The 27,097-nt window shown below is 51.6% G+C and overlaps 2 protein-coding genes across 5 annotated transcripts in view; one reads left to right on the plus strand and one right to left on the minus strand.

Moving 5' to 3' along the window:
* SULF2 (sulfatase 2) overlaps positions 1 to 21,189 on the plus strand; it is a 74,044-nt gene extending 52,855 nt beyond the window's left edge. The window contains exons 5-20 of one of the 2 annotated variants that reach the window (XM_006773521.2): positions 1,270 to 1,420; positions 2,520 to 2,695; positions 5,064 to 5,192; positions 6,464 to 6,520; positions 6,953 to 7,079; positions 7,882 to 8,077; positions 14,666 to 14,885; positions 14,982 to 15,078; positions 15,307 to 15,401; positions 16,368 to 16,427; positions 16,835 to 17,004; positions 17,241 to 17,383; positions 18,358 to 18,481; positions 19,096 to 19,129; positions 19,352 to 19,405; positions 20,350 to 21,189. In XM_006773521.2, the coding sequence (XP_006773584.1) occupies positions 1,270 to 1,420; positions 2,520 to 2,695; positions 5,064 to 5,192; positions 6,464 to 6,520; positions 6,953 to 7,079; positions 7,882 to 8,077; positions 14,666 to 14,885; positions 14,982 to 15,078; positions 15,307 to 15,401; positions 16,368 to 16,427; positions 16,835 to 17,004; positions 17,241 to 17,383; positions 18,358 to 18,481; positions 19,096 to 19,129; positions 19,352 to 19,405; positions 20,350 to 20,380 (1,864 nt within the window). In that variant the 3' untranslated portion in view covers positions 20,381 to 21,189. The remainder of the gene's footprint in view (positions 1 to 1,269; positions 1,421 to 2,519; positions 2,696 to 5,063; positions 5,193 to 6,463; positions 6,521 to 6,952; positions 7,080 to 7,881; positions 8,078 to 14,665; positions 14,886 to 14,981; positions 15,079 to 15,306; positions 15,402 to 16,367; positions 16,428 to 16,834; positions 17,005 to 17,240; positions 17,384 to 18,357; positions 18,482 to 19,095; positions 19,130 to 19,351; positions 19,406 to 20,349) is intronic. The other variant, XM_006773522.2, reaches the window with a different exon arrangement.
* Positions 21,190 to 21,861: 672 nt separating this feature from the next.
* The window catches only part of NCOA3 (nuclear receptor coactivator 3), a 51,789-nt gene continuing 46,553 nt past the window's right edge, over positions 21,862 to 27,097 (minus strand). For all 3 annotated transcript variants that reach the window (XM_006773525.2, XM_006773523.2, XM_006773524.2), the window contains 3 exons: positions 25,952 to 26,126; positions 25,474 to 25,615; positions 21,862 to 25,172 (listed from right to left, as the gene is read on the minus strand). In XM_006773525.2, the coding sequence (XP_006773588.1) occupies positions 25,161 to 25,172; positions 25,474 to 25,615; positions 25,952 to 26,126 (329 nt within the window). In that variant the 3' untranslated portion in view covers positions 21,862 to 25,160. The remainder of the gene's footprint in view (positions 25,173 to 25,473; positions 25,616 to 25,951; positions 26,127 to 27,097) is intronic.

Genomic DNA, 27,097 nt, shown 5'->3' on the forward strand with positions numbered 1-27,097 from the left:
GCTTCTCCATTCTTCAGTCCCACCAGCAGTGCAGGAGGGTTGCTTTTTCTCTGCATCCTCTCCAGCACGTTTGTTGATTTGTTGACAATAGCCATTCTGACAGGTGTGAGATAGTACCTCATTGTTTTGATTTGCATCACTCGGATGATTAGTGACTTTGAATGTTTTCATATGTCTCTCGGCCTTCTGTATGTCTCTTTCAAAAAGTGTCTATTTAGGTCCTTTGCCTATTTTTTTTATTGGGTTGTTTATCTTACTTTTGTTACGTTGTATGAGTTCTCTGTAAATGTTGGAGATTAAACCCTTATCGGTGATAACATTGGCAAATATGTTCTCCCAGTGGGGATTTTCTGGCTGAAGTTTTGCTCAAACGCGAGTGTCCACAGTCAGGCCCGGGGCAGGGGCAGCGGGAAGCGGGGGCCGGGTAGGGTTTCTGATAACAGCTCGTTGGCCCGCCTGACCCGCTCCCGGAGCTCTGCCTCTGGCCAGGTAGTCCCCTCCCTGGGCCTCCTCATCCTCAAAAAAGGGAAGCTGATTCCACCCGCCCCGTCCACCAGCAGGACCCAGACTCCTCTAACCCTCCCTGTTGTAAATGGGAGAGCTGACCACAGGGAGGAATAGCGGTGACACCAAGTCACAGAGTGTGGTTGTCCCAAATGCACACGTCAGGCACCATCCTCACAGCGCTGGCCACGCGGGCATGGCTGCTACTAACCCGATTTTGTAATCAACTTCCCTCTTTTGAACCAAAATCTATTGCAAAGGGAAATTCGGTCGTCGCGCCTTAACCGTGATAGCTGTCGCTTGCCGCCTACCCAGGGTAACTGGAGAGTGAATGCCGTCCTGGCGGATTAGAATTGGGCGCTGTGCCTGCTGGAGGCTCCCCACGGAGCCTCTCTCCTGCTTTAAAAAGGGAAAGGGACAGGTTCCAGACGGGTGTTCCAGGAAGATGGACACCAGAGACCCTTGGCCTTGGGGTCCGGGTGCGCTGACAGCGGCATGAGAGGGACTCTGCGTCTGTGGCTCCACACTGTTTGACGCTAGACCTCCTGAGGTCTTCCCCCGTGGCGCCCCACATAAGAGAAAGGCCGACGTAACATTTAGCCGAGTCCCTGACAGCAGCGTCCACTTCCCCCAGATGCAGGGGTGTCCGTGCTGGGCTGCAGACCGCTCAGGGCCAGCGCTCGCTCATGGCCTGGGTGGGTTGGGGTCGGCCCAGCACCCCCCTCCAGTCCCCGCCTGACCACTGCTTGTGTGTCTGCCCGCCAGCACGCCAAGCTACAACTACGCGCCCAACCCCGACAAGCACTGGATCATGCGTTACACGGGGCCCATGAAACCCATCCACATGGAATTCACCAACATGCTCCAGCGGAAGCGCCTGCAGACCCTCATGTCCGTGGACGACTCCATGGAGACGGTAGGCCGCCCCCCCCCCACACCCCCTCCCTGCTGACCCTCCCTGCCCTGCACCGTCCCGAGGGTCACCCGCTGGAGAGGAATGGGAAACGGAGACAGAACCCAGGCACCACCTCAGGCCGGGAGAGCGGCTGAGAACATCCTTTCTGCCCTGGCTCTGTTCTGTTCAACGTGTGGCATGTGGGGCTGTTGCCATTTTCTCAACAGCTTTATTGAGGTGTAGTTCACATACCAGACGACTCACCCCGTTAAAGCGTGCAGGTCGGTGGTTTTAACATTTGCAAACTTGTATGGTCAGGACCACAGTCAACTTTAGGACATTTTCATCGCCCCAGAAAGAAACCCCGCCACCCTTAGCCACTCCCTCTCGCACCCCCTAACCCTTCATCCCTGGCAGCCAGCAGTCCGCCCTGTCTCTGGATTTGCCTTGACATTTCAGGTGAATGGGTTCACACAGTATTTGCTCTCCTGTGACTGGCATGAGGTTTCAGTGTTCAGCCACTTGGTGGCGCTATCAGAGCTTCATTCCTCTTTACTGCTGAGTAATATCCCACGGTGTGGATATAGGGCACATACTCGAGTTATCCACAGCTATTTACATTTACGTACAACACACACAATTTAAAATTCAGTCCCTCAGTCACACCAGCCACATGTCAGGTGCCCAACAGCCACCTGTGGCTGGAGGACAGGACAGAAATTAACATTGCGGCGTCACGGAAGGCTCTGCTGGACACACCGTGGCGGATCACAGGCTCCTGCCACGGCCACATCCAACTCATTCATTCATTCATTCGTTCATTCATCAGCATTTGTGAGCAACAGAATCGCTGCTCTGATGGAGCTTACCTTCTCACACAGGGGCACACAACCCACAAATAAGGGGGAGAGAGAGAAGGCGAGGAGCCCTGCGAAGAAAAGTCAGGGGACCGAGAGTGACCAGCAGTGGGGAGGCTGCAGCTATAACTGGCCCAGCCTTGGGCCGCTGGGCGGTGAGGGCTGAGCGAGGCCCTGAAGCAGGGGAGGGAGGGCCTGAGGCCTCAGACCCCGCAGCCTGGGGGGATGGCGGGCAAGCCCCTCACCTGCTCCCTGTGTCTCAGATCTACAACATGCTGGTGGAGACGGGCGAGCTGGACAACACTTACCTCGTGTACACCGCTGACCACGGCTACCACATCGGCCAGTTCGGCCTGGTGAAGGGCAAGTCCATGCCGTACGAGTTTGACATCAGGGTCCCCTTCTACGTGCGAGGCCCCAACGTGGAGGCCGGCTCGCTGTAAGTGCCCCCACCCCCGCCCCCATGGCTCCAAAGTCCCAGGGAGGCCTCGAGGCTCCGCGGACACCCAGACAGACAAGAGGCCGGCATTCAACCGTGCAGCCCGCCCACGCCCCGGTGGCTCCCGTCGGGCAGGTGAGCCTCGGTGCCAAGTGAAACAACGACCGTGTCACTTAGGGTGGATTTTGACGCATTGTAGACGCCTGTTAGGGAAGGAGGGGCCAGGAGCCGTGAGCACCTGTGAAAACAGAATGTTTGTGGCGGGCATTGTGCCAGGGGAGCGGGAGCTGGCCCCTGTGCCGCCAGCGGTGGGAATGCCGCCTTGATTTCTGTCTGGCTGGGAGCCCCTGGGGCTGGTGGACGTCGGGAGGGATCCTGCCGCCGGGGTGAAGGGATGGGGGTGTCGTATGATCGGCCGAGCAGCTCAGGCCGCAGCGCAGAGGTAAACTGGCTCCCCTGCCATCTTTCCTCGGGGACCACGTGGCCCTCGGCCAGCCTTCTCCGTGGGTTAGCCTTTGGGATGCCATGTCTGGCAGCCAGAAACGCCACGTCGGGTGCAGGAGAGGTGGGAGGCCCGGCATCTCTGCAGCAGCCTCCCCGGATCCAGGGTACCTCACGGACACCAACTGAGTGGCTCTGTGAGATGCAGATGAGTTGCCATTAAGTCACTTACTTGGTCCGACTTCCACCGGAGCCCGGACAGGACCCACGGCACCGACCGGGCTTGCTGCAGAATCCTCCCGGAAGGTGCGGCCTTGCCAGGCAGGGACTGAGACGTCCCGCCGCGTGGACGCCTGGGGACCGTTTCCGGAGGCAAGCCAGCCTCATCCCTCTTCCTCTGCCGACCGCACCACATCCCTCCCCGTCCTTGGTCTCAGGGTCCCCACCTGTCATCGGAGCTATAATAGTAGCTGTGTTTCTGTAGCGCTCATTCCTCGGGCGCAGGGCTAAACACTTACACCCCTGTGTTCCTTTGAGCATAACAGCAACCCTCTGAGGTAGAGGCTATTCTCACCCCTTTTATACCTCAGGAAACTGAGGCCCCGCGGTTGCATTGCCCGGGGTCACGTGCTCCTGTCTGCCACTCCATGCTCCCTCAGAACCCCTGCGCCACCCTGTGAATAGGAAGAATGAGGCCTGCCAGGGCTCTGTAGGCATTGGCATTACGGGCTTGGTTGGTGTCCGAGTCTGTGATCCGGTTCACGGGACCCCAAACCACAACCCCACGCAGACAAAACAGAGAGTGGACCAATGTCAGGCTTGGGGCTGAAGACACACAAGAGTATGTCAGCCTGGGCTCCTTTGGTTGCAAGCAGAAGTGACCATCAAACCGGACAAGACTGAATAAGATAAAGGGATGCAGTGACTAAAGTAATCGGGAAGTCCAAGGCCAGCTCTGGCTTCAGGCACGGCTGGATCCAGCAGCCCCACTGTCCCCGCAGGCAGCTCTCGTTTTCCATCTGTCGGCCCTATTTTATGTGAATTGGCTTCATTCTCGGGTGCGTTCTGTGGTGGCAGAGTCACCGTGACTGTCAGCCATCTGGCTGACAAAACCCAACAGTGGTCTGAACAGAAGCCGGAGGATGGCAGTCGCTGGCCTGTCACGTGCCCCACGTCCTCGCTCACGGGTTGTGCAAGTGCCGGCAGCGGACATGAACGCACACAGCCTTCCCCCCAGACTGTTCCCCAAGTGTCCTTGCTGGGGGCGGCGCCATGGCAGCTTGCTCCTGCAGTGAGAGACGATGGAGACGCGCTAGCAAGACAGTCACATAGTGGGTAACGTGAGCATGGAGTGACACCAGCCGCCCTGGCTGTATTTATTCTCTTGCCTTGGCCACAAAGATGTGAACACCAGGCCTGGGGGTCATCGGGCCACATAGTCTGTCAGGGGGTTTTTCTGGAACTGAAGGGAGAGAGGGAAAGTGCTGTGCTGGAATCTGGAGAAAGAACATTCTGGCCAGAGCAAAGGCCCTGCGGCCAGACTGTGCCTGGCTGTCAGGGGCAGCACTGGGGCCGGTGTTGCCCCCAGAGGTTCGGAGAAGGGTCCAGGGGAAGGCCCTGGGTTTGGGGTAGCTCTTAAGGGTGGGTGCCTTTTGTTCAGATATTGGGAACAGAGAGGGCATTGCTGGCTGAAGAGATAGCCAGGTGTGGCCTGTGAATCCAGCCCCTGTGTGTGTCTGGGGCACAGAGGTAAGGGGGGCGGGGGGGGGCAGGGTTCAGGTGAATTGGGGCACAGAGAGGATCATTAAGGGCTGAGATTCAGGGAGTGGCACGGTCCCAGCTTCCTACCTGCAGGGCCCCAGTCCCTGGCCACCTCCACCCCTCCAGCCACCCCTCTCCTCAGTGATGATCTCCCTGCCTCCCCAAGGAACCCCCACATCGTCCTCAACATCGACCTGGCCCCCACCATCCTGGACATCGCAGGGCTGGACATCCCCTCGGATATGGATGGGAAATCCATCCTGAAGCTGCTGGACACGGAGAGGCCCATGAATCGGTGAGGAGGGGAAAGGGGCGCTGTTCTCCCCCAAACCCGTGTAAACTTGTGGCCAAACCATGTGGATTTGGTGGGGGGGCTGCTCCACGCATCAGGAGCTGGGGTTCCAGGGTTCCCCACCCCAACCACTTCCCCGCCTGGGAGAGAGGCTGCCCCCTCTAAGATTCCGTCCTCCCATCTGGAATATGGCCAGGGTGACCAGTTGTAGACCCTAAATTTGTGTTCAACTTGAAACAACAGGAATTAACACTCATGCAGCACTTCCTGTGGCCAGGCTGTGCGCTGAGTACTTTGCATGGCATTTCGTCATGTAGATCTTTATGACCCAGTGAGGTGGGCTTTATGCTGATGCCCTGTGACCAATTTGGAAATTGAATGCCAGAGAGGTTACGTGACTTGTCGGAGGTCTCTGACCAGGTCTGGCTCCGGCCCAGCTTTCAGACTCCAGACTAGAGGCTGCACTCCCAGTCGCCATGCTCTGTGCCATTGATGCAGATGGCGGATGGCAATGTTCCTAGGTGTCCAGAGGCGGGAAAAGGAACAGGGATGGGGAGCAAAACTTAGGCACCCAGGAAGGTGAGTTTAGCCTGGTGAGGTCAGGAAAGCAGGAGGACATAGCCACTGCTGTGGCAGCAGCGACACCTGGTGGCCAAAACTGTAACGTCCACTGGGCTCATGGCCCCAGGGAGCCGCCTATTGCGAGCTGGATGAACACTGCCTGTCCCCGTTGACCGCCCTGCAGGGGATGCCCTCTGCTGAGCCTTCCCTCCGACCGGGAGGCTGATAAGCTGCATGGGTGTGGACTGGGCAGGTGGGAGGAGCAGGGGACCTGGGAGTCAGTGCAGGATGGAAGCTGCCACAGCCTGAGCCCATCTGGGAAATGGAAATGAGAGTGACCCAGCATCAAGTGCAGTTAAGTTACCCAAATCCAGCTACAGAGGGTCCAGGAGGGCATCCTCCAAAACAGTGCAAGTCCCCCCAAGTCAGGCAGCCTCACCACCCGGTGCTGCCTAAGGGAGCTGTTGGACTTCCTGGGAGGCACAGAATCGGACACACACGTGACTGAGTGTAACTTCCGCCTGGGAGGGTGGGGCATCAAAGCCTTTCCCGTCCCTGCTCACCCCGTCTTCCCCTGGGACCTCCCCTGGGACCCCGGGGTCTGTGCTGGCTGGGAACCAAGGTGGCTCTGGGCACCGATCCTGCTCCTGGGAGAAGGGGGCGGGGATATGAGGCCCCACATTGGTGAGAAGATGGAGTGTGATTTTCCCCAGGTTTCACTTGAAAAAGAAGATGAGGGTCTGGCGGGACTCGTTCCTGGTGGAGAGAGGGTGAGTGCTGGGCCCTGAGGAGCCACCCAGGTCCCCCCACATCCCAGGAAGCTTCTGGCAGCCCCACTGCACCCGCGGTGTGAAAGTTCTCACTGTTGGGGTGGGGTGGGGGGCTGTTGTTATCATACCTTCCCATGGTGCCTGGCCTGGCTCTCGTGTCCACGGCCTCAGCCACGAAAGCGCATCTGCTGTTCCTGTGGTTGGCACAGCTTTTGCATCTGGAGGCCACATGTTTGGTGCTGCCTGCGCTGTGTCCGTTAATTGCCAGCGCATGCACTTGGGGAGGTTTCTTATAGAAACCCCCACTTCCTAAGTCCCTTAACGATCGGGAGAGTGGCCAGGCTGGACCAGGCTGGCGCCACACTCGTCGGCAGGCCACGTGCTCCTCCGGAGCCGGGAGGCCAGCCCTGGGTCCCGTTCTCTGCCCCACAGCAAGCTGCTCCACAAGAGGGACAGTGACAAGGCGGACGCCCAGGAGAACTTCCTCCCCAAGTACCAGCGCGTGAAAGACCTGTGCCAGCGGGCTGAGTACCAGACCGCGTGCGAGCAGCTGGGACAGGTGAGGAGGCGGGGCTCAGCCCTGGGGCTGGGACAGGTGCCCCTGCATCCTTCCTTCCCTCCCAATGACTGCCCCTTTAAACGTGACCCAGGCCTGCTCCTCAGGCACTGTTCTAGGCACCGTGGCAACAACCTCAAATGCCATCCACAGAAAGTGACGCCCTCCTGCAGCTGGCGTTCTGGGGAGAGCTCGGCCTTGGGTTTATGCCAAGTGGTTCTGAGCTACGAGGAACAGCCAATGAGGCCAGGGAGCCTTTGCCCCCGGGGATTGTTGTCAAATCCTGTGCCCAGGTTAAAGGTCAGGCAAACCCCGGGCAGGGGAGGGGCATGCATCTGCAATTCAGAACAGATCATTAGAGCACAGGGCTTAGCTGCACAGAGAAGAGACCCGAGGTGGGGGGTGGGCCCAGACCAGCTGGGGAAGCCCCCATCTAAGGCCCCTGGGCCTGTAGCTCTAGGGCCTCCAGGACCCCTGTCCAGATGTCCACCCACTGGGAGTGCAGTCCTAATCCTGCTGGGCCAGCCGCTCCCTCAGTGCTGTGGCCTCACCAAGCTCAGCTATGCCTTCTAGGAACGCCCTTCCCTGCGTGTGCATCCTGTGACGGGCTCACACTCAGCCACAGACATGCAGTGCCCCCTTTGTGCCATGTCTGTGCTTCTGCAGTCAACACGTGTCTGTCCTTGAGTAACTAGTTCCAGGAATGCAGCCCTTGTGAGCCCATGTCCCCACAAGGGCAGGGAGGCACTTCTCAGGGGGTGGACGAGGGCAAGGGGGCGGAGCCTGAGGCCTCGCTGTGTTGCAGAAGTGGCAGTGTGTGGAGGACGCCACGGGGACGCTGAAGCTGCACAAGTGTAAGGGGCCAGCGCGACCCGGTGGCAACGCCCTGTCCAACCTGGTGCCCAAGTACTACGGGCAGGGCGGCGAGGCCTGCACCTGCGACAGTGGCGGGGACGACCAGCTCAGCCTGGCCGGACGCCGGAAAAAGTTCTTCAAGAAGAGTGAGTGTGGGCAGTTCGGGACCGAGGGGAGGGATTGCGTAGCCCCATTCGCTCATTGAAGTAATTCCACGGGCACTCACCAGAGCCAGGGGGCTGGGGACACAGCCAAGCCCCCAAGGATCCTCCGGCCCCGTGGGGAAGGGCAGGAATAGAGAGAGAACGGAGAGCTGAGATGGATGTAGAGGAGGGAGGGGCGGCAGATGCCAGGGGCCCAGCACATCATAGCACAGGTTCTCAGAAAGAGCCAAGATCAGGTTTGTGTTTTCAAGGACCGTCTGGGCTGGGAGGGGCGGCGGCGGCAGCAGGGCACCTGTCTGAGCCTGGCCACAGGGAGGAAGGGTTGGGTGCTGGGGTCCAACCCCAGCAGGTCCAGGGGTCCCCAAAGATGTGGACAGAGTTGGCGAAGAAGGAATGACACGGAGACAGCGTTCAGTTGATCAACAGCCTTGCCAGGATCTCTAGCCACAATCTCCAGCCAAGTTCTGGTTAGGATCTCCAGTGAAGTTCTGGTCAGGATCTCCAGCGAAGTTCTGGTGCCAAGTTCTATTGCCATGTTCTCTCACTAGGTTCTGTCTCTAGGTTCTGTGTGTAGGTTCTATGTAGGTCTGTGTATAGGTTCTGTGTCTAGGTTCTGTTGCCAGCTTCTGTCCAGGATCTTTTGCCATGCTCTCTCACTAGGTTCTGTCCAGTTCTTTCTTAGTAAATGAACACAGTCACCTCTGGGTGTGCTGGGGAAGTGGGGGCGTACCACAGAGTAAAGGGGAAGCACTTGCTAGGCTGTCTTGCCTCTTGACTACCGCCAGCTTACCCCCAGCACAAGGCTTTTTAAGGCTTCATGCAGGTGCGAGGTGGAAGCTGCCCTGGGCTGCCGCTCCCAGGAGAACTGACTAGTGGGGTTTGTCTCCACCCAGGCACTTAGTGAAGGGGTTTTATTCCCTCCCTAACTTCAGGGGAAAATCTGTACCTGGGGAAACCTTTCTCGGAGAGGTGACCTTGGTTAAAACACATAGTGCCAAGAAGATGACCAAACATATTAAGAACAGTATGCCATATATGCCAGGTCCCTTGAAACAGCAAGGATGGACCGGCTCCCGGCAGGTGGGCTCTGGAAGGGACTTGGAAGCTCATTAGGGCAGGCTGATGGGCCGGTCCTTGCTGCTCATGGAGTCTGTGTTTGCAAGTTCGCCGACCCCCTAAGCCTTATTTGTGGCCCTTAAGTGACTACTTGAGATGCTGTCACAGTCATTTGCGGGCATGTGCAGACGCAAAAACTCTGAGTCTCCCGGGTGCACGCTCCCAGGGGAGGCCAAATGAAGAGGGGCTGTCCGTCTCAGCTTCATACTCTACACAGGACCTCTTAACGTCTAGTTGGTGTTACGCTTTTCACGCCTGGGTATTTTCCCTGTGGTCTCACTGTTTAGCACTGCCCCCAGCGGTGCCGAGGTGCTGGCGTGTTCCTGAGTGCGGGGAGGCAGTGACACTCTTTATGGAGAAAGTGCGTGGGGCAGACAAGCTGGGGCAGGCATGAGTTGTAGCCCTGGTAGCCATGAGCTCAATGTTAACGAATCAACAGCACATCCTATATAATAAAAGGCCAATATGCAAATAGACCTAACATCGGAACGACTGATCGCTATGACACACACTGACCACCAGGGGGAAGACAACACAGGAACTGCCCCTTGGTGGTCAGTGCGCTCCCACAGGGGGAGCACCACTCAGCCACAAGCCGGGCTGATGGCTGGCGAGCGCGGCAGTAGTGGCGGGAGCCTCTCTAGCCTCCATGGCAGCACTAAGGATGTCCGACTGCGGCTTGGACCCACTCCCTGCAGTCGGATAGCCCCCGAGGGCTCCCAGACTGCTAAAGGGTGCAGGCCGGGCTGAGGGCTCCCCCATCACCCCTAGTGCATGAATGTTGTGCACCAGGCCTCTAGTATTTTATTAAATAAGGTGTCATTAGCCCTGGCTGGTTTTTCTTAGTGGTTAGAGTGTCAGCCCATGGACCAAAGGTTCACAGGTTCGATTCACAGTCAAGGGCTTGTACCTCAGTTGCAGGTTCAATCCCTGACCCCGGGTCGGGGTGCAAGTGGAAGGCAACCAATGGATGTCTGTCTGTCTCTCCCCTTCTCCTCTCTCTCTTCCACTCTCTATCAATGGAAAAAATATCCTCAAGTGAGGATTAAAATAATGTTATGTGAGCAAAGGTTCCCAGGAATCCAGCCCCGCATTGCCGCTGGAAGCAGGGTTTACTGCCTGCTAGTTCTGTGTTTTCGGTGGCTTTACAGAACATAGTTACTGCAGATGACAATGGGCCGTTTTGGAGTGGGGAAAGGCACCTCACCCAGCAGGGGCTGGAGGACAGGCGGCTAGAGAGCCAGTGCAGGGGGGCAGACGTCCTCTGGACGTGGCTGGAAGACTCAGCTGTCACCCGAGCTGGTCACGGCCCCCCTCCGAGCTCAGCTGCCAGGGGAAGAGTGCTGTCTGCCTGTCGTCCACATGGGAGTCGCCTGTGCTTCGAAAGTGCCCAGCCGCTCCATGCCTGCAGCGGGTGCTGAAGAATGTGCCGGTTCTGTTGCGTGTCATCCTCCAGAGAGCCTTGTAAAGCAGGTTCTGTTGCAGGAACACAGCTCATGGCCTGTGGTGGCCGCCCCCAGCTCAGGGTTCATCCGAGCCATTAGATTCCAGAGCCTGCGGGTTCCCAGGACGCCTCGAAGGGAGGGCATCTCAGGGGCCCTGGAAACAGACCGGAGGGTGACAGGGAGAGGGAGTGGCATGGCTTCAGTCCAGGGAAAGGTTGACATGGGCTGGCCAATCTCTTCTGTGAAGGGCCAGAGAGTAAATATTTGAGGCTTTGCAGGCTAAACAGTCTCAGCCCCAAATACCCAATTCTGTCACTGTCCAAGCAAATGCCCTGGGACCAGATGAGTGGCTTATTTAAGCATCAGGCAGAAGGCCAGATAGTTGGAGGACCCCTGGGCTTGTGGCTGGAGGTGGAGGGTGGGAACACACAAGGCAGCTGGCTCTGGGCAAGCAAGACAAAGGCAGAGAGAACCCGGGGTCTAGTGCATGGCCTCAGGCAGGTGACCTGTTCCCACCAGGAGGTCCGCTCAGTACGTGTGCACCAGGGGCCCAGCCCGCGGCTTCAGGGACACTGAACTCAGGAGGGGAAAACCAGGGAGAAAGCTGCCCAGACCCAGCAAAGGCCCAAGGCTTTCCTGAAGAGGCGATGGCCCTCCTGGACTTGGGCCCTAGATCCTTTGGTTCACGGGGTTTGAAGAATGAAAGGTGCCAACATCTGTCCCCAGAGAGGGGGCAGCAGGACCAGATCTGGGAGCCTGGGGCCACTTGGGAGCAGGAATCCCCTTCTCCCTCCCGCCAGCCTCCACCCAGTCCTCGGGCTTTGGGCGCCACCTGGTGGTCATGTGGAGCCAAACAGAAACCTGAGCTGTGACTGGCTCCAGGCCCTTCTCTCAAAAACAATGGCCAGCCCTGACCAGTTGGGCTCAGTGGATACAGCGTCGGCCTGTGGGTTGAAGGTTCCCAGGTTCGATTCCAGTCAAGGACATGTGCCTTGGTTGCGGGCACATCCCCAGTAGGGGTTGTGCAGAAGGCAGCTAAATTGATGTTTCTAACTCTCTCTCTTCCTCTCTGTAAAAAATCAGTAAAATATATTTTTTTAAAAGCAATGGCCATCTAGGGCAGCAGGGGCTCAGACTTGGTGATGTGCAGTTTTAAAACAGAAAGGAGGGGGGGCCAGGGCCAAACTGAGAACACACTGCCACGTCTACAGGGGCAGCACGTCAGCTCCTGCCAGGAGCGGGCTGTGGACCCAGGCAGGCAGGCCCAGCCGGTTCTCTTCAGAAGCCGGGAATCTGCACTCCTCCGTGACCACCCCCTTTTCCTTCGTGTTAGCGATGTGACGCTGCAAATCTGAGCGCTGCCTTTAGCCTGAATGCCCTCGGTGTTCAGCAGCTTAGGCTTAGAAAAGCCACCTTCCAGTCCCAGCTCACGGCCCACCCGGGAGGAGCAGCATCCTGCTCTCAGCTGGGAAAACTGGGACTCGGGGAAGCGAAGTGCCCTCCCCACGCCGCTCCCTTTTCCATCCGGAAGACTGTGCAGCCTGGCTTTTGTTTTTCCAATTCAAATTCGTGGGTTTTGTTTTTGTGTTTCATTGCGCTATAACTGACAGACAGGCTTACAACATAATGATTTGATATTTGTCTAGATTGCGAAATGTCCACCAAGTCCATTCACAAATACGCAACACAGTGTTATTAACTTTAGCCACCATACAGTACATCCCCAAGACTTTATAGCTGGAAGTTTGTACCTGTTGACCGAACCCCTTCACCCCCCAACCTCTGACACCCACCAGTCTGTTCTCTTATCTATGAGCTTGAGTGTTTGGTTTTGTGGTGGCTTTAGAGTTCACCTGTAAGAGCATATGGCATATCTTTATCTGACTTACTGAGTATAACGCCCTCAAGGCCCATCATGTTGTAAATGGCAAGACTTACTTTTTTACGTTCCCCACTGTACATATGTATCTACCGATAGACACCTAGGTTGCTTCCATACTTGGGCTATTAGAAATGATGTTGCAGTGAACACGGCGGTGCGTATACCTTTTCAAGTTAGCGTTCTCATTTTTTTGGATAAATATTGAGACGTGGAGTTGCTGGGTTAACTGGTAGTTCTGTTTAATTTTTTGAGGAACCTGTTTTCCCTAGTGGCTGCACCAGTTTACATTCCCACCAATCATGCACGAGGGCTCCCTTTTCTCTACATCCTCACCAACACTTATTTGACTGTGTAGTAACAGCCGTTCTAACAGGTATGAGGTGATGTTTCATTGTGGTTTTGATTTACATTTCCCTGATGGGCAGTGATGCTGTGCACATTCTCATGTGTCTGTTTGGCCATCTATGTGCCTTCTTCAGAAAAATGTCTATTCAGGTCCTCTGCCTATTTTTATTTATTTATTTTTTTAAAATATATTATGTTGTTTTTATAAAGAAATAACATGGTAAAGCTACTTATGGGGAGGGGGGAGGAGTTATACACAAAAGAAGTAGGGCCCAGTCTACTCTCATATCCATATTCCTATATCCTCCACTCTAGAACATTCTACTCATTAACCGCGGGCCGTAGTTTGCCCACAGCTGGGCTAGGGCCTCTGCCCATTTTTAAATCAGATTGTCCTTTTACTCTTGAGTTGTATAAGTCATGTGTATGTAGATGTGTGTGTATGTGTGTGTATTACAGATACATTTTTTGACTTCAGTGAGGGAGAGGGAGAGAAACATCAATGATGAGAATTATTGATCAGCTGCCTCCTGCCCACCCCCTACTGGGGATTGAGCCTGCAACCAATGGCACGTGCCCTTGACCGGAATCAAACCCGGGACCCTTGAGTCCACAGGCTGACGCTCTATCCACTGAACCAAACCAGCCAGGGCTGTATAAGTCTTTATACATTTTTTTATATTAACCCCTTATCAGATAGTTTTTTTCATAAATGGATGTTGGATTTTGTCAAATGCTTTTTCTGTATCTACTGAGATCATAATTATTAGCCTTCATTTTGTTAATGTGCATCACATTGATTTGCTGGCATTAAACCATCCTTGCATCCCTAGGAAAACCCCATTTGATCACAGTGTGTGCTTATTTAATGTGTTGTAGAATTCAGTCTGCTAATGTCTTGCTGAGGATTCCTGCATTGTGTTCATCAGGGATGCTGCCCTGTAACTCTGTGTGTGGCACCCTTTGGTTTGAGCATCAGAATAATGTTGGCCTCGTAAAGAGAGTCTGTACTGTTCCCTCCTCTACTTTTTGGACAAGTTTGTTCTTTTGAATGTTTGGTGGGATTCACCAGTGAAGCTGTCTGGTCCTGGACTTCTGTTCCTCGGGAGGTTTCTGATTATTGGCTCAATCGCCTTTATGTTTTTACATCCACTTTACTTTTTTTTAATTGAGATAAAGTTCGCAGAACATAAAACTTATCATTTTTTACAATTGTGAAGTATACAATTCAGAAGCATTTAATGCACTCACAATGTAGTGCAACCACCGCCTCTAGTTCTGACACATTTCCACCGCCCCCAAAGGAAACCCTAACCCTCTCCCCCATCCCAAGGCAGCCGCTAATCTGCTGTGCTTCGGTCTCTCCCTATTCTGCGTACAGACTCACACAGTATGTGGTCGTTTGTGTCTGGGTCCTTCCACACAGCATAGTGTTTTGGACATTCCATCTGCATGTTTTATCGCTTCATCTCTTTATGGCCAAATAGTCTATGCTATGGATGCACCAGTTTGTCCAGTCATAGCTCTTTCTTGAGATTACCTTATGCCAGTTCCTTCTTAGCTCTAGGGCTTCTGTTTCCCCAGTTAACTCGCCTTGAGTCCTTCCCACTGGGGTCCAAGTCCTGCTTCCTGGGTGACTGGTTTCCTGAGCCTGCAAGTCTCAGGCAACACGGAGCCTCTTGATTGGGAACTGTGGCACCACCCACGTCAAGGGTCTGCTGCCCAGGGCGCCCAGCCAGCCTTCCAGGCCCTCCTGACCTACCTACCCTCTGATGCCCACAGAGTACAAGGCCAGCTATGCCCGTAATCGCTCCATCCGCTCAGTGGCCATCGAGGTGGACGGCCAGGTGCACCATCTAAGTCTGGATGAGGCATCCCAGCCCCGCAACCTTACCAAGCGGCACTGGCCAGAAGACCAAGAAGACAAGGACGGTGGGGACTTCAGTGGCACTGGAGGCCTTCCGGACTCTTCAGTCCCCAACCCCATTAAAGTCACACATCGGTGAGAGTCCAGGCAGAGGTTGGGGGTGAAAGGGACAGGCTGGGCCCTCCTCACCCCCTCAGGGCCACACATCACGTGATCCCTTCTCTCGAGCAGGTGCTACATCCTAGAGAACGACACGGTGCAGTGTGACCTGGACCTGTACAAGTCCCTGCAGGCCTGGAAAGACCACAAGCTGCACATCGACCACGAGGTGACCTAGTCTGGGCAGGGGGCAGTTCTTGCCACACTGGGGGTGGGAGGGAGGGGTGGAGCCAGGCCCAGGGGAGAAAGGTCCCCACAGAACATGGGGAGTCTGGTAACTTCAGGTGAAGCCAGGGAGCTCCCTCTGCACCCACAAATGTGGGCAATGGCCAGGGGCCACCCCTTCTCACCCAGCCGCCCCCCACCCCCGAGTTTCACAGCCTCCTCTCTCACTCAGATCGAAACCCTGCAAAACAAAATTAAGAACCTGAGGGAAGTCCGAGGTCACCTGAAGAAAAAGCGGCCAGAAGAATGTGACTGTCACAAAATCAGGTGAGGAGGCAGCAAAGGGACCCCATGAAGGTCCGAGCAGTCATGTAGGGCCACTCCTGGGAACACAGCATCCCTCTGTGACTCCTTCCATTACTTTTACCTCCTTAAGGCCCAGAGGAGAGACACAGAGGCTGCCCTTCCTGTCTGCTCCCTCAGGTTAAAAACAGATCAGTCATCCACATCCCCACGGTCAGCCACTGGCACATACCCGGCACCCCTCCCCCGCCCTAGCCAGCCAGCCAGCCGCCCAGGTTCATGCACTGCTGACAGGCAGGCTGCTGCTAGGCAAGCTGGCTCCCAGGAGGGGCCTCTGTGGATTGCCCCCCAGGAATAGCCCATGTGGCGGGAGGTCCCGTTACCAGCCCAGGGGACCCCTAGCCCAAGGGTCTGCACTCCCAGAGCAGCACTGTCCAAGGTAACTTCTGTGATGATGGAAATGCTTGTATCTCCTGGCCAGTATGGGGGCCACCAACCACGCGTAAGCACTTAAAATGTGACAGTGTGACTGAGGAACTGAATTTATAGTTTTGTTTAAACAAATAGCTACATGTGGCTACTGTACCAGACAGCCCAACTGTAGCATCTCTGCTACAGTCCCAGAAGGGATTGTAAAACATGGGTGCCCCCAGGGCTGGCCCTGTCCTGACCAAGCCTGAGGTGGGTGGCGGGGGGTGGGGACAACCATCAGGTGATGAGGCTAAAGCCACACAAGTCAGGCACAGCTTCCAGCCTAGGCTGAGGTACACCTATCCCAACCTTCTCTGTGTGGCCGGAGCCTCCAGCTAGGGGGTTCCCAGCTCACACTTGCAGGAAGGAGCCAGGCAGGCAGGGAGCTGCCACCCTGGCGAGATACCCTCCTGTCCCTGCATCAGAAAGAGGGACAGTCCCGGAACCGCACTTTGTACCCACCCAGGAGAACTGTTCTGTAAGCAGCTTCTGAAACCTGGGGTTTGGGTTCTGTTCCAGTTACCACACCCAGCACAAAGGCCGTCTCAAGCACAAAGGTTCCAGTCTGCATCCTTTCAGGTAAGGGTGGCTTAAGGCCCGTGGGGAGAGAGACAGAGGCTGCCCTTCCTTAGGCTAAAACAAGAAAAAGTAGTCCTGGCCTTTCCCTGGGAAGCTCAGGACTGACTTGCAGATCAACAGAGGTCTCCAGTAACGCCCCTCCCCCGCCCCCTGGGGGCTGGAGTGGTTACTGCAACCCCACCATGCAGGTGGGACACAGGCCCAAGAAACTGGTGTGAGCCAGAGTCCCAGCTGCCTCCTAATTCTCTCCACCTCTATGCTGCCTCGGAACTGTAGTGGGACTTGGGGGTCCCTCTAGGGCTGTGCTCACAGCTCTCTGGCAAGAGGAGCAGACGTTCAGGGTCAATGGCCCCTAGGAGGCTCTAAGGTGGGGAGGCCAAGAGAGGTGTGGCCCTATTTGCCCACAGGAAGGGGCTGCAGGAGAAAGACAAGGTGTGGCTGTTGCGGGAGCAGAAGCGCAAGAAGAAACTTCGCAAGCTGCTCAAGCGCCTGCAGAACAACGACACGTGCAGCATGCCGGGCCTCACGTGCTTCACCCACGACAACCAGCACTGGCAGACCGCGCCTCTCTGGACACGTGAGCCAGCCCGGGGCCGGCAGGGCAGCTTGGGCCGCAGGGGCTTCTCGGACCTCAGCTTGCCCCCTTGCCAGACCCTACAGGTCTTTCGGGAACAGGTTCCCTGACAACATCAGGGGTCAACAAGTGCTCCCAACAGGCCGTGGCTCAGGGGGCCGTCCTGGACAGGAATCCCTGCTGGCAGACTGGGTTTCCTCGTGCAGGCACACTCAGGGCATGCTCTCTTCCCTTGGCAGTGGGGCCCTTCTGTGCCTGCACCAGCGCCAACAACAACACGTACTGGTGCATGCGGACAATCAACGAGACCCACAACTTCCTCTTCTGTGAATTTGCAACCGGCTTCCTCGAGTACTTTGATCTCAACACAGACCCCTACCAGGTACAGACCACCCATCCTGGAGAGAGATGCATGGGGTTCAGAGGTGCTGGCATGAGGCCCCCATGCAGAAGCGAGAAGTTATCGCTTATCGATAAGAGTCTCTAAGACAGAAGCGAGTTGTGAAGCCCCGGAGAACTTCGGGGCTCCATCTTCCTGCATCTGCAATCTAGACCCTGTTACAGCCTCTTCCCTAGCGAGGTTAATGCGGGCTGTGTGGGAACTTGTGAAGGCTCCTGGACTGTAGGGTCCTCAGGGCCAGGCCAAACCCTGTTGGGTGCCTGCAGGGACCATAGCAAACACTCATGCAGCACTTCCTATGTGTCAGGTGCTTCCGTATATTAAATCACCTGTGGCCCAAAACACGTAAGACAAAGAGGAGCCACAGAGTCTGGTGCGTGGAACCAGCATGTCTTACCTCAACGGACAGTCACTACTGAGCTCAGCACTACAGCTTCTCAGCAGTGTGGCCCTGGCACCCGCTGGTCTCCAGTGTTCCAAGAGAAGGCTGAAGTCAACTTTTTACGTGAAATCGGACTTTTAAATGCCAGCCATTCTATGTTCTGCCAGTCTTTCTCCTTAGCTAGGTCATCCCTGTGTTTACAAAAGGGCTTGGCAGAGCATGTAGGTTACTCAGTCATCGGTAGCTCCCAGGCTAAGCAGGGACCCAGGGACTGTGATCGAAGGCTGCTTAAAGGCACAGTTTCCTAACCAGTGGCTCCAGGAGCTCAGTGTTAAGCACACAGGTGGTTTTACCCTCATGAGTTTTTATCCTCATGAAGTGAGAGCCTGATGAAGCTAGAGGCAAAAAGTAGTCCTAACTGTTCCCAACTCTGGCTCCTGCAGAAACAAAGGTTACCATCCCATAGCACCTGCTACTCCCGACCTGCCTGCAGGCAGTGCCCTGGTTGGGAGCAGAGGTGGGGGTGGAGGGGCCAGCACTCACCTGGCTGATGACCCACCTTCCTTCCAACCAGCTGATGAATGCGGTGAATACACTGGACAGGGATGTCCTCAATCAGCTACACGTACAGCTCATGGAGCTGAGGAGTTGCAAGGGTTACAAGCAGTGTAACCCCCGGACGCGCAACATGGACCTGGGTGAGTAGACGCCCATCACGGGGCCTGTAACCCGGCAGGAAGGAGTTTGGGTTCACTCTGGCCCAAAAAATGCACCTAGAATCACCAGGAGTTGAGGAATTCTCACCGTGACTAAAAGTCACCTTCCCAACATCCACCAAGTGCTACTGTCCTCCTCATACATGCCAGCCACTGTGCTGACGACCCAATGACAACCCTCTAAGGTACACCTGGCTGTCCTCACTGTATGGATAAGTAGAGTGACTGGCTGGCTGACTCCAAAGCCCACGCACTTGGTCACACTACCATATCCTCTAGGGGACTTGCCAAGAGCAGCACACGAACCTCCCACCACCTGCCTTTCTCAGGGCCCTTGGCTTTCTGTAGCATAGGTGTTTGTGCCCGCATCTGCCTCCCCCACCATGACCAAGGTCAGTGTTGAAGGAATGCACCAGGAAAGCTCACCTCCTAGTCATCCCACTCTGCCTGCCTAGGGAACACTGTCAACACCATGGGTTTGTGACGAAATGCCTTCAGTGTTTAAAAAAAAAAAAAAGGCAGTTATAAAGTTCATCATTGCTTGTTCCATATTTACTCTAAATTCAGTTTCTATTTTGTTCGTTTCTCTTGCATAGGACTTAAAGATGGAGGAAGCTATGAACAGTACAGGTATTTGGTTTTGTTTCTAACGCCTCAGAATGGTCCCATGTCAAGGCCCATCCTTTAGTCTAACCTCTGTGACTGCCCTTTCTCTGGTCTGCCAGGGGCCTGGATCGCCCACCAGTAATAGGTGTCACCTAAGAGACCATCTTTGTATTGTTCTTTGGGGGTAACTCTTTCTTTCTTGGTGATGGTTAACACTCATTCTCCTTTTGACACTTGAAAACCTAGGCAGTTTCAGCGTCGAAAGTGGCCAGAAATGAAGAGACCTTCTTCCAAATCACTGTGAGTTGAGGAACCAGTTTACAAGTAGAGACCTGGTTCTGGCTTGCTTCGTTTTGCCAAGGCTATTCTGTGTGCATGCCAATGCTTACATATTACTCTCATTTGTTCCTGTAATGAGAGGGGAAACAGTACTGTATGTCTTTCCTGTGAAGTAACATCCTTGAGTACATTTCATGTTTTAGGTTAATATCCTGTCTATGTACACTGTTGTTCTCTACAAATTATCTGTGCCTGGTAAACTGAAGGCATTCCTTAGAAGATGAGACGCACTTAAATATTGTAACTGCCAGACACCTTGAAGGCTGTGGCTGCAGAAGTGTTACCTGGTCCTTATATAACATCAGCTGGGCAGCTTCATTAAATCGTTACCAAAACATCCATGCTGCACCCTCCAGTGCTAATAGAGGCTGGCAGGGGGCTGAGAGACTGTGGCAACCTCGAAAGGTCACCTCTAGTCTAAAGAGAAAGGCACAAATGCAACGTAATTTAAAATCCTCTGATTCATCAGGGAAATCCAGAAACTCAAATATGTGTGAGAATTTTTTTAACACTGGCAACTAATTTGACATTAAGTTACCATGCAGACAGACAAAAGGCCTTGATGAGCTGCCATTTGCAACCTCTGGCCTATTCATTTCTTTCCTTATGTGCGGAGAAACCTATGCAGCTTTAATAGGGCCAACTAAGCATGTCTCTGGTGCTCCCAGAATTAAGGCACATAATCTTTCTCTCTCACATTCTCCTTGGCCACTATTCTACCCCTATCTTTAAATGCCAGCAACTGACAATGTAGATATGAGGTGGCAGCAAGCCTGGTCTGAGGGACCTAGAAATACTCCTTCTCAGCAGCCACATCCTTGAAGCAAAGCTGACGCAGCTGTAGGACTGAGTAACCATAGCAGCATGACAATCAAATACTGAGGCAGGTCTGCTTTATTCCACAGGGGACAACTGTGGGAAGGCTGGGAAGGCTAAGCAGCATGGGATGGACCTCCCAACAGAGGCATCATCTGACCATCCAGACAATGCAAAACCCTGTGTGATTCCAGGCAAACTATGCTGTTAACCAGGAGACCTGAGAGACACAGAACTTGCTTTCAGTCGACATGGCAAATTCTGGAAGAGACTACCAGGAGTAGTGCTACTTCAGGAAGTCCATTTTTGCCCTTGCTTTTGCTTTGGATTGTACCTCACCAGCTGCACAAAATGCATTTTCATATCAAAGTCACCACTAACCCTCCGAGGCTCACAAGGGAAAAAGAACAAAGAGAGGTTGTTTTTTTTTTAATTTCCCCAAAGGATAAAAAGTCACTGGAATATTTTTTTTTAAGTCACAGGGGAAGACCAACCCTATTTTAAATCCTCTTATCTTTTGGTTAGTCACGAAGAACGAACTAAGAGGCAGGACAGAGGCAACGTGCAGATGCTGGATGGTGCACAGTCGGATAGCAAGTCAATAGCACAAAGAAGTGACACTTACCTAGCACTAGAGCCCTTGGCTGCCTCTGAAGAAACGGACTTCACTGTAAATATGTGACTATTTACATGTAACCAGCGTGGAATTTAGGGGATCTAAGAAGAAACCCAGTTTGAAGCGTGGTGGTGTCAATAAACGCTGTGGCCAGTGTGAGTAAAGTCCTGCAGTGTGGACAGTTCTGTTCCCAACCAGGTACCATAGCCCCTATTCCTGTGTTCTCTCCCCCAGAACCAGTGTTTTCTTAAGTCCTGAAAAGAAATGAAGTTGATGTACAATCCCACATTTTAATGAAGTTGTAAATTTTGTAGTCTAAGTAGTGTCATACAATGTTCAGAACTTCAGCCAATGACCAGAAGTCAGTATGAGGTAACCTTTGACATTTCGTAAAAGGCCATTCTTAGGAGTTTTGTTTTTTGTGGGGTTTTTCCCCCTTGAAATCACTCAAGACACCACCAGTCAACAACTTTTTCAAAGGAGACACCTTGGACTTGAGTGGTTTTTTAAGGGAGAACAGAGGTTACAAATTAATGACTAAAATTTACTATATTTCACGGACCTCACCGGTAAATCTCACATTACACCAGCTTTGGGACCTCATTTTTAAAATGTGTTGAATCAAATGCAAAGCAGTTGCTAACCCCTTTCTAACCTGGTGAAGACAGCTGCTAGAAACAGGAGGAGCCTCAGCCACCAGCTGATCCAACCCCTTGCTCATTCAATAGATGATCCCTTCTAGCTCACCTTTTGTAAGAACAGTTCCATGCTTTTCAAGATTTCTTTTTGGAACGAGTTTGAAGAGTATAATCTCCAGTTTTGCTGTTCTACTGCTGCACACAATAAGCGGCATTTAGGGGGGAAAAAGATTATTTGAATCTCACAGAAATAGCTACTATTATTTGAAATAAGAGTCCTTAACTTTCTTTTTCATCTTTAATCCAATAAGGATTTTTCTTTAAATAAATAAAGCAAGCTCTTTGGCTTCAATTTTAAATAGAAACCTTTATTTACAATGACACCCAAATGATCAGCAAAACAGTCATAGCTTACCACACAACCATCTCATAAGTTATCCCACGTGGTCTTGAGTCTTTGCAGTTTAAAGGATGGTTTAGATTTCTTTAAAAAAACAACATTTAATGTAAACTTGATTGAATTCATTCTCAACACTTTAAGTCAATTCCTGAGAATTTAAATATTGCTCTCAGAATGACATTTCCATCTTCAAAATCCCATACATCAGGAAGAGAGGAAGAGAGAGAAGGGAAAATAACACCCTGCTCATTGAACAGTTTGCCTTGGGCTCAAGAGCAGCTCCTGCGTGCTCCTCTGCATCTCCGACTTGGGAACAAACTCATGGCTTCTGCAAATAAAAAGGGAACTGGACAGGCATATGGGTAATGGGCAATGCATTCTGTTACTTTCCAGCTGCATCTATCTCTGGATCAAAGAACTTTTAGGACAGCAAACCAATGTTCTACAATACCTCCCTCTACACCCCCAACTCACCTCGGGAGTGAATTGGATTAAGCAGTCTTATTGATTGATATTTACACCTTTCCATCAAGATGTACAACTTAGAAAAGTGACATCATAATATGAACATTAACAATCTCTATTTGTTTTTTTAAAGGAAGAAACATGTACCTCCTTTATATCATTATGATCTTTAAAAATATATTATATATATATCTTTGGATTCAGCAAAAAAGGTATACTGGAAATATCTCACATTCTAAAAGCTGATGAAAAGATTACTTATATTGTTCACCCAACAAATACCAAGGTTTAAAAAAGTAGGGAGAGGAGAGGTAGGCAGCAGGAGTACAAAGAATTATCCAAAAAAGATAAAAGGGCAATAAAGGTTAAAAACAACAAATTATCTCAAAGATTGCATCTATTAAAAGAAAATCAGAATCTTAAGTTTGCACCAATAAAATGAACAAGTAGAAAATATAAAAACTTATAACTTTTGTTTTTTCATATAAAAAAGGGGTGCTGCCTTCGTTAGCCTGGAGCCAGGACTAAGGAAAAGAATCACAAAACTTTTTGTTCTTTTTTAAAAGTCAAGGAAGGTAAGAGCACCATCCTGTTTCTCCCACGCACACACAACTGAAACAAGAAAGGTTCAGACACACCTCACACAACTGTGTCTAAAAAGACAGACACTTCGTTATGCCTCTGTCTCCGGACAGGAGGATGTATTATCTGAAAAGTACAGGCCACTATGATGGAAGTTGATGGATTTACAATCTTAGATTTATTTTTAACAGGGCAGGAGGGAATGGGGTGTCAGACTCAAATCCATTCTAGTGGTGGTTCTGGAAATACAGATTTCATTTATTCATAAAGAAATTAAATGATCTTACCTTAGAGGCACCTAGAAAGATTAGCTCAATGTGTGTGAAATAAAAATTAACTGGCTCTCAATTATTGCTAGGATGTGACACCAAAGCTAACAGAGACATTTGAAATTCATAGATATTCCAAAAACCCAATTTCATTCAATTATATGAACCTAATAAAGTAAACCAGATACAGGGAATTAAATCTGATTTTTTTTTTTCTATTCCCAACTGACAAGTGTCAGGGAGTGGTGACAGCAGACAAGGGCAGGGATAGCAGAAGGAGGGAGTGCAACGGCGCTCAGACTGCAGCTCTGAATCATGCAAAACTGACTTCCCGGGGCTGAGTCCTTACGAAAATTACCAGGACACAACTCTTATTCTCAGGGATGGTGAAAGCATTATGTTAGTGAATGACAGCACAGCTGAGCAGACATCGTAAACCACACATCAAGGATTCCACTCCTGAGAGCTCAATTGGGATTCAGGTCCTAGTAACCAAAACCTAGAGCAATCCTCAAGTGGACAAAAAGACACCAATTAAAAAAAAACATGAATTGCTATTGTTTTATTTATGGACCACTTTAAATCAAATTGCTTAATATTTTTAAATTCTTGATAGCTTTTTTAAAAACGTTTATTTTCCCATGTCTATTCTTTCCCCAAAAATTAACAAAGTGCTTAGTTCTGGTAGAAGAATTAAAAAAAAAATGTAAATGCCTACACCTAAACAAATGATCTCTTTAAAAAGCTTTTAGATTAAGAGACTGAAAAGAGCGAGGCATCTAAGGCTGGAGAGAAGGAAAAGCTTTGGATCGCTGTCCTATCCCCCAGGCCAAAAAATTCAGGGATGTCTCTTCTATTTGTAACCTCACCACGCTGAGCTTACTGAAATCAACTATGTTAAATATTTAGCTTCACAAACTCTGTAAAAATGAGCTGTTGTGACCTACAAAAGAAGTATATACATATTTTACATGATATAATATCTTAAAGGTCATATTTACAAAAGAAAATCTATTCACAGAAAGACTGCGAAATTCTGATTCAGAATGCAGTACCTGGCCTTGGGTTTTCTGCAGTTTATTTTCAAAAAGCGTTATTGCTCTACCATATAGGCAAACGGTGACACCAGTACTTTCAACAACAACAAAATCATAGTTCTTATCCAACAGATTAGACAAAAACCAGGAATGTGATTCACCATTCCTCAAGACCTCAAGAATATTGCATTTATCCACTATTTTTTAAATAAAGTGCACTCGGCGGCACGTTAGCATATGAAAAGTTGCTACTGCTGCAATTAAATACTGTCATCTCATTTCCCCTTCTACAAGGCCATTTGACATCAAGAATTCCTGGAGGTGAAGTATGACAAAACGTTAGGAGCAAATAAAAAGCCTAACTAAAGCCTAGGACAACCAAGAATAGGGTTGGAGCAACTCAACACTATCATTAAAAGAGAATTCAGAAATGCCAACCCTACGGAACAGAACTACCTGGTAGTGACAAAAACAAATGAAGGCTGGCACTTGCTCTTCCTCCAATACTGCAACTAGAGAAACCAGATGTTCTCATGTCTCCTGATTTCTCCAACATCCTGTACTGAATAGTCAGGCAGACAGAAGGGCCAAAGGAGTGTTTTGTGATCAATAACACTCCGTTACCTCCAGAACCATCTCCCTAAGAAGCAGAATGCCAAAACTATTTGTTTTGAACACCATGATACATTGGGGGTGGGGGGGACGAGAATATCGCACTTCAGCTTAAAATCCAGTCCTATTCAAATGACATCACTTGGAATACCCTTGATGAAGATCAAAGCTGGTCCTTTCTTCAAAGCTGGGTGCCTAGAATAATGATTTCTTTACTCCCAATAATCCTAGTACAGTGTCATTTGTACAGTGATTTCTTCAGAAGTCCTGGTGTGGAGATGTCAGCAGTATTTCTGTTAGCAACCAAAAGAAACGGTGAGTGAAAACACTGCATAAGAAAAAATAAATCCCTATATCTACACTGATGGCTTGCAACATAGTTCTGGCTGACTGAGTCAGATTCCTTAGATCTCAAATTATCAAAAGTATCTAGTGGCCCAATGCCTTCAAGCCAAAAATTTTTTCAGTGACTATATTTTTAAGTTTTACATCGAAGTTAAAAATCTACCTAGGAATTTAGATTACAGTTGAGACTTGGGTTCCTTTCAGAGATCAAGAAAAACATTTTGAGAAAGTGAAAAACAGATCCCATACCTGCTCAGGGCCCATGGGCATGCCAGACATGGGCATGGAGTTCATGTTCATCTGTCCCATGGGACCACTGCTGCCATTCATGTGCACCATATTATATGCTGCAGGATTCCCCTGGTGGGCAAACTGCTGCTGGGGGAAGGAGCTGCAAAGGAAATGTGAAGTTACCCTGATGATTTTAGTGACACAGAACACACACAGAGACTATCACAATTTTGCCAGATGTCACTGTACTTAAGCAGAGGACACGAGCGGGAACTCCCGGACAGCCTGCCCTCTTTCACAGCTGTCCGTATTCAATGCTGTCACAGATACACGCATGGGAGGAAGGACTCACAAATGGATGCACCGAACAGCATTTTCCAATATGAACCCAGGCCTTTTGATCTCTCCATTCAAACAGACTTAACTCAAAAATGCAGAGATCATCTAAACGTTTGGCACTAGAATACGAACTGCTTTTAAAGTCCTTGTTCTTCACCTGTTCCTGGCCAGGTTTCCTGATGGCCAGCCTTTCATTTCCGAGGACTGATACATAGGTGCGGTGTGAGGGTGCTGCATCATAGGATTCTGGGAGGGACCCATTCTTGATGACATCATTGCATTAGGAGGACTGGACACTCGACCAAAGGCTGGATCTGGTTGTTGCCCCATCCCTTTAAAAAAGAAAAAATTACAATGCTCAAATGCTACTCCTTAGAACATCAGCTTTCTATAGTAATTTTATGTTCTTTTTCTTAAGGGGAAGGTCACAAGTATAAGACACCGAGTGTAGCCCTAACCGGTTTGGCTCAGTGGATAGAGCGTCAACCTGCGGATTGAAGGGTCCCAGGTTTGATTCCGGTCAAGGGCATGTACCTTGGTTGCGGGCACATCCCCAGTAGGGGGTGTGCAGGAGGCAGCTGCTCGATGTTTCTCTCTCATCGATGTTTCTAACTCTCTCTCCCTCTCTGTAAAAAATCATTAAAATATTTTTTTTTTTAAAAAAAGAGACTCCATATTACACTACTCACATTACTCTGTCCCTCTATAGAGGGCAGAAGAGCTGTTGTCCCCAACTGGCAGGGATGCATTCTGAAATGTAATCTCCTCAGTAAATACCACTATCCCCAAGAGGTGTAAGCATTATTGTAATGACAGGAGCCCAGTGCATGGATTCATGCATGGGTGGGGTCCCTCAAACGTGGCCTGCGGGAAACGGGCAGTCCAACACAGCCTGCCACTCCTGCTCATCCCAGCACCACTGCCCCTGCTGCCACCGCCGCCGTCTCTCAGGCTCACTGCCACTCCACTGTGGTCTCCAAGCTGTGGTGGCCAGCCATGAGCCCTGCGTCTGGCACCCGTTGGTCAGCTGAGCAGCGTGCCTGCCCACTGGTGGTCAGTGCGCATCATAGCGACCGGCTGACCAGTTGTAACAGTTGCTTAGGCTTTTATATATATATGAGAGGCCCAGGGCACAAAATCATGCGCAGGTGGGGTCTCTAGACCTAGCCTGCAATCAGGGCCATCTTCCGCCCACTCGCCAGTCCCCAGTCCTGCCCCACCACCTCCACCCACCCATTCCTGTTGGCCAGGTGATCAATCTAAGCCTGCGGGCTGGGGGAGGGACCAAGAGGGCAGGGGTGCG

This window comes from Myotis davidii, unplaced genomic scaffold, assembly GCF_000327345.1.
Source record: "Myotis davidii unplaced genomic scaffold, ASM32734v1 scaffold827, whole genome shotgun sequence".
Classification (NCBI taxonomy): domain Eukaryota; kingdom Metazoa; phylum Chordata; class Mammalia; order Chiroptera; family Vespertilionidae; genus Myotis; species Myotis davidii.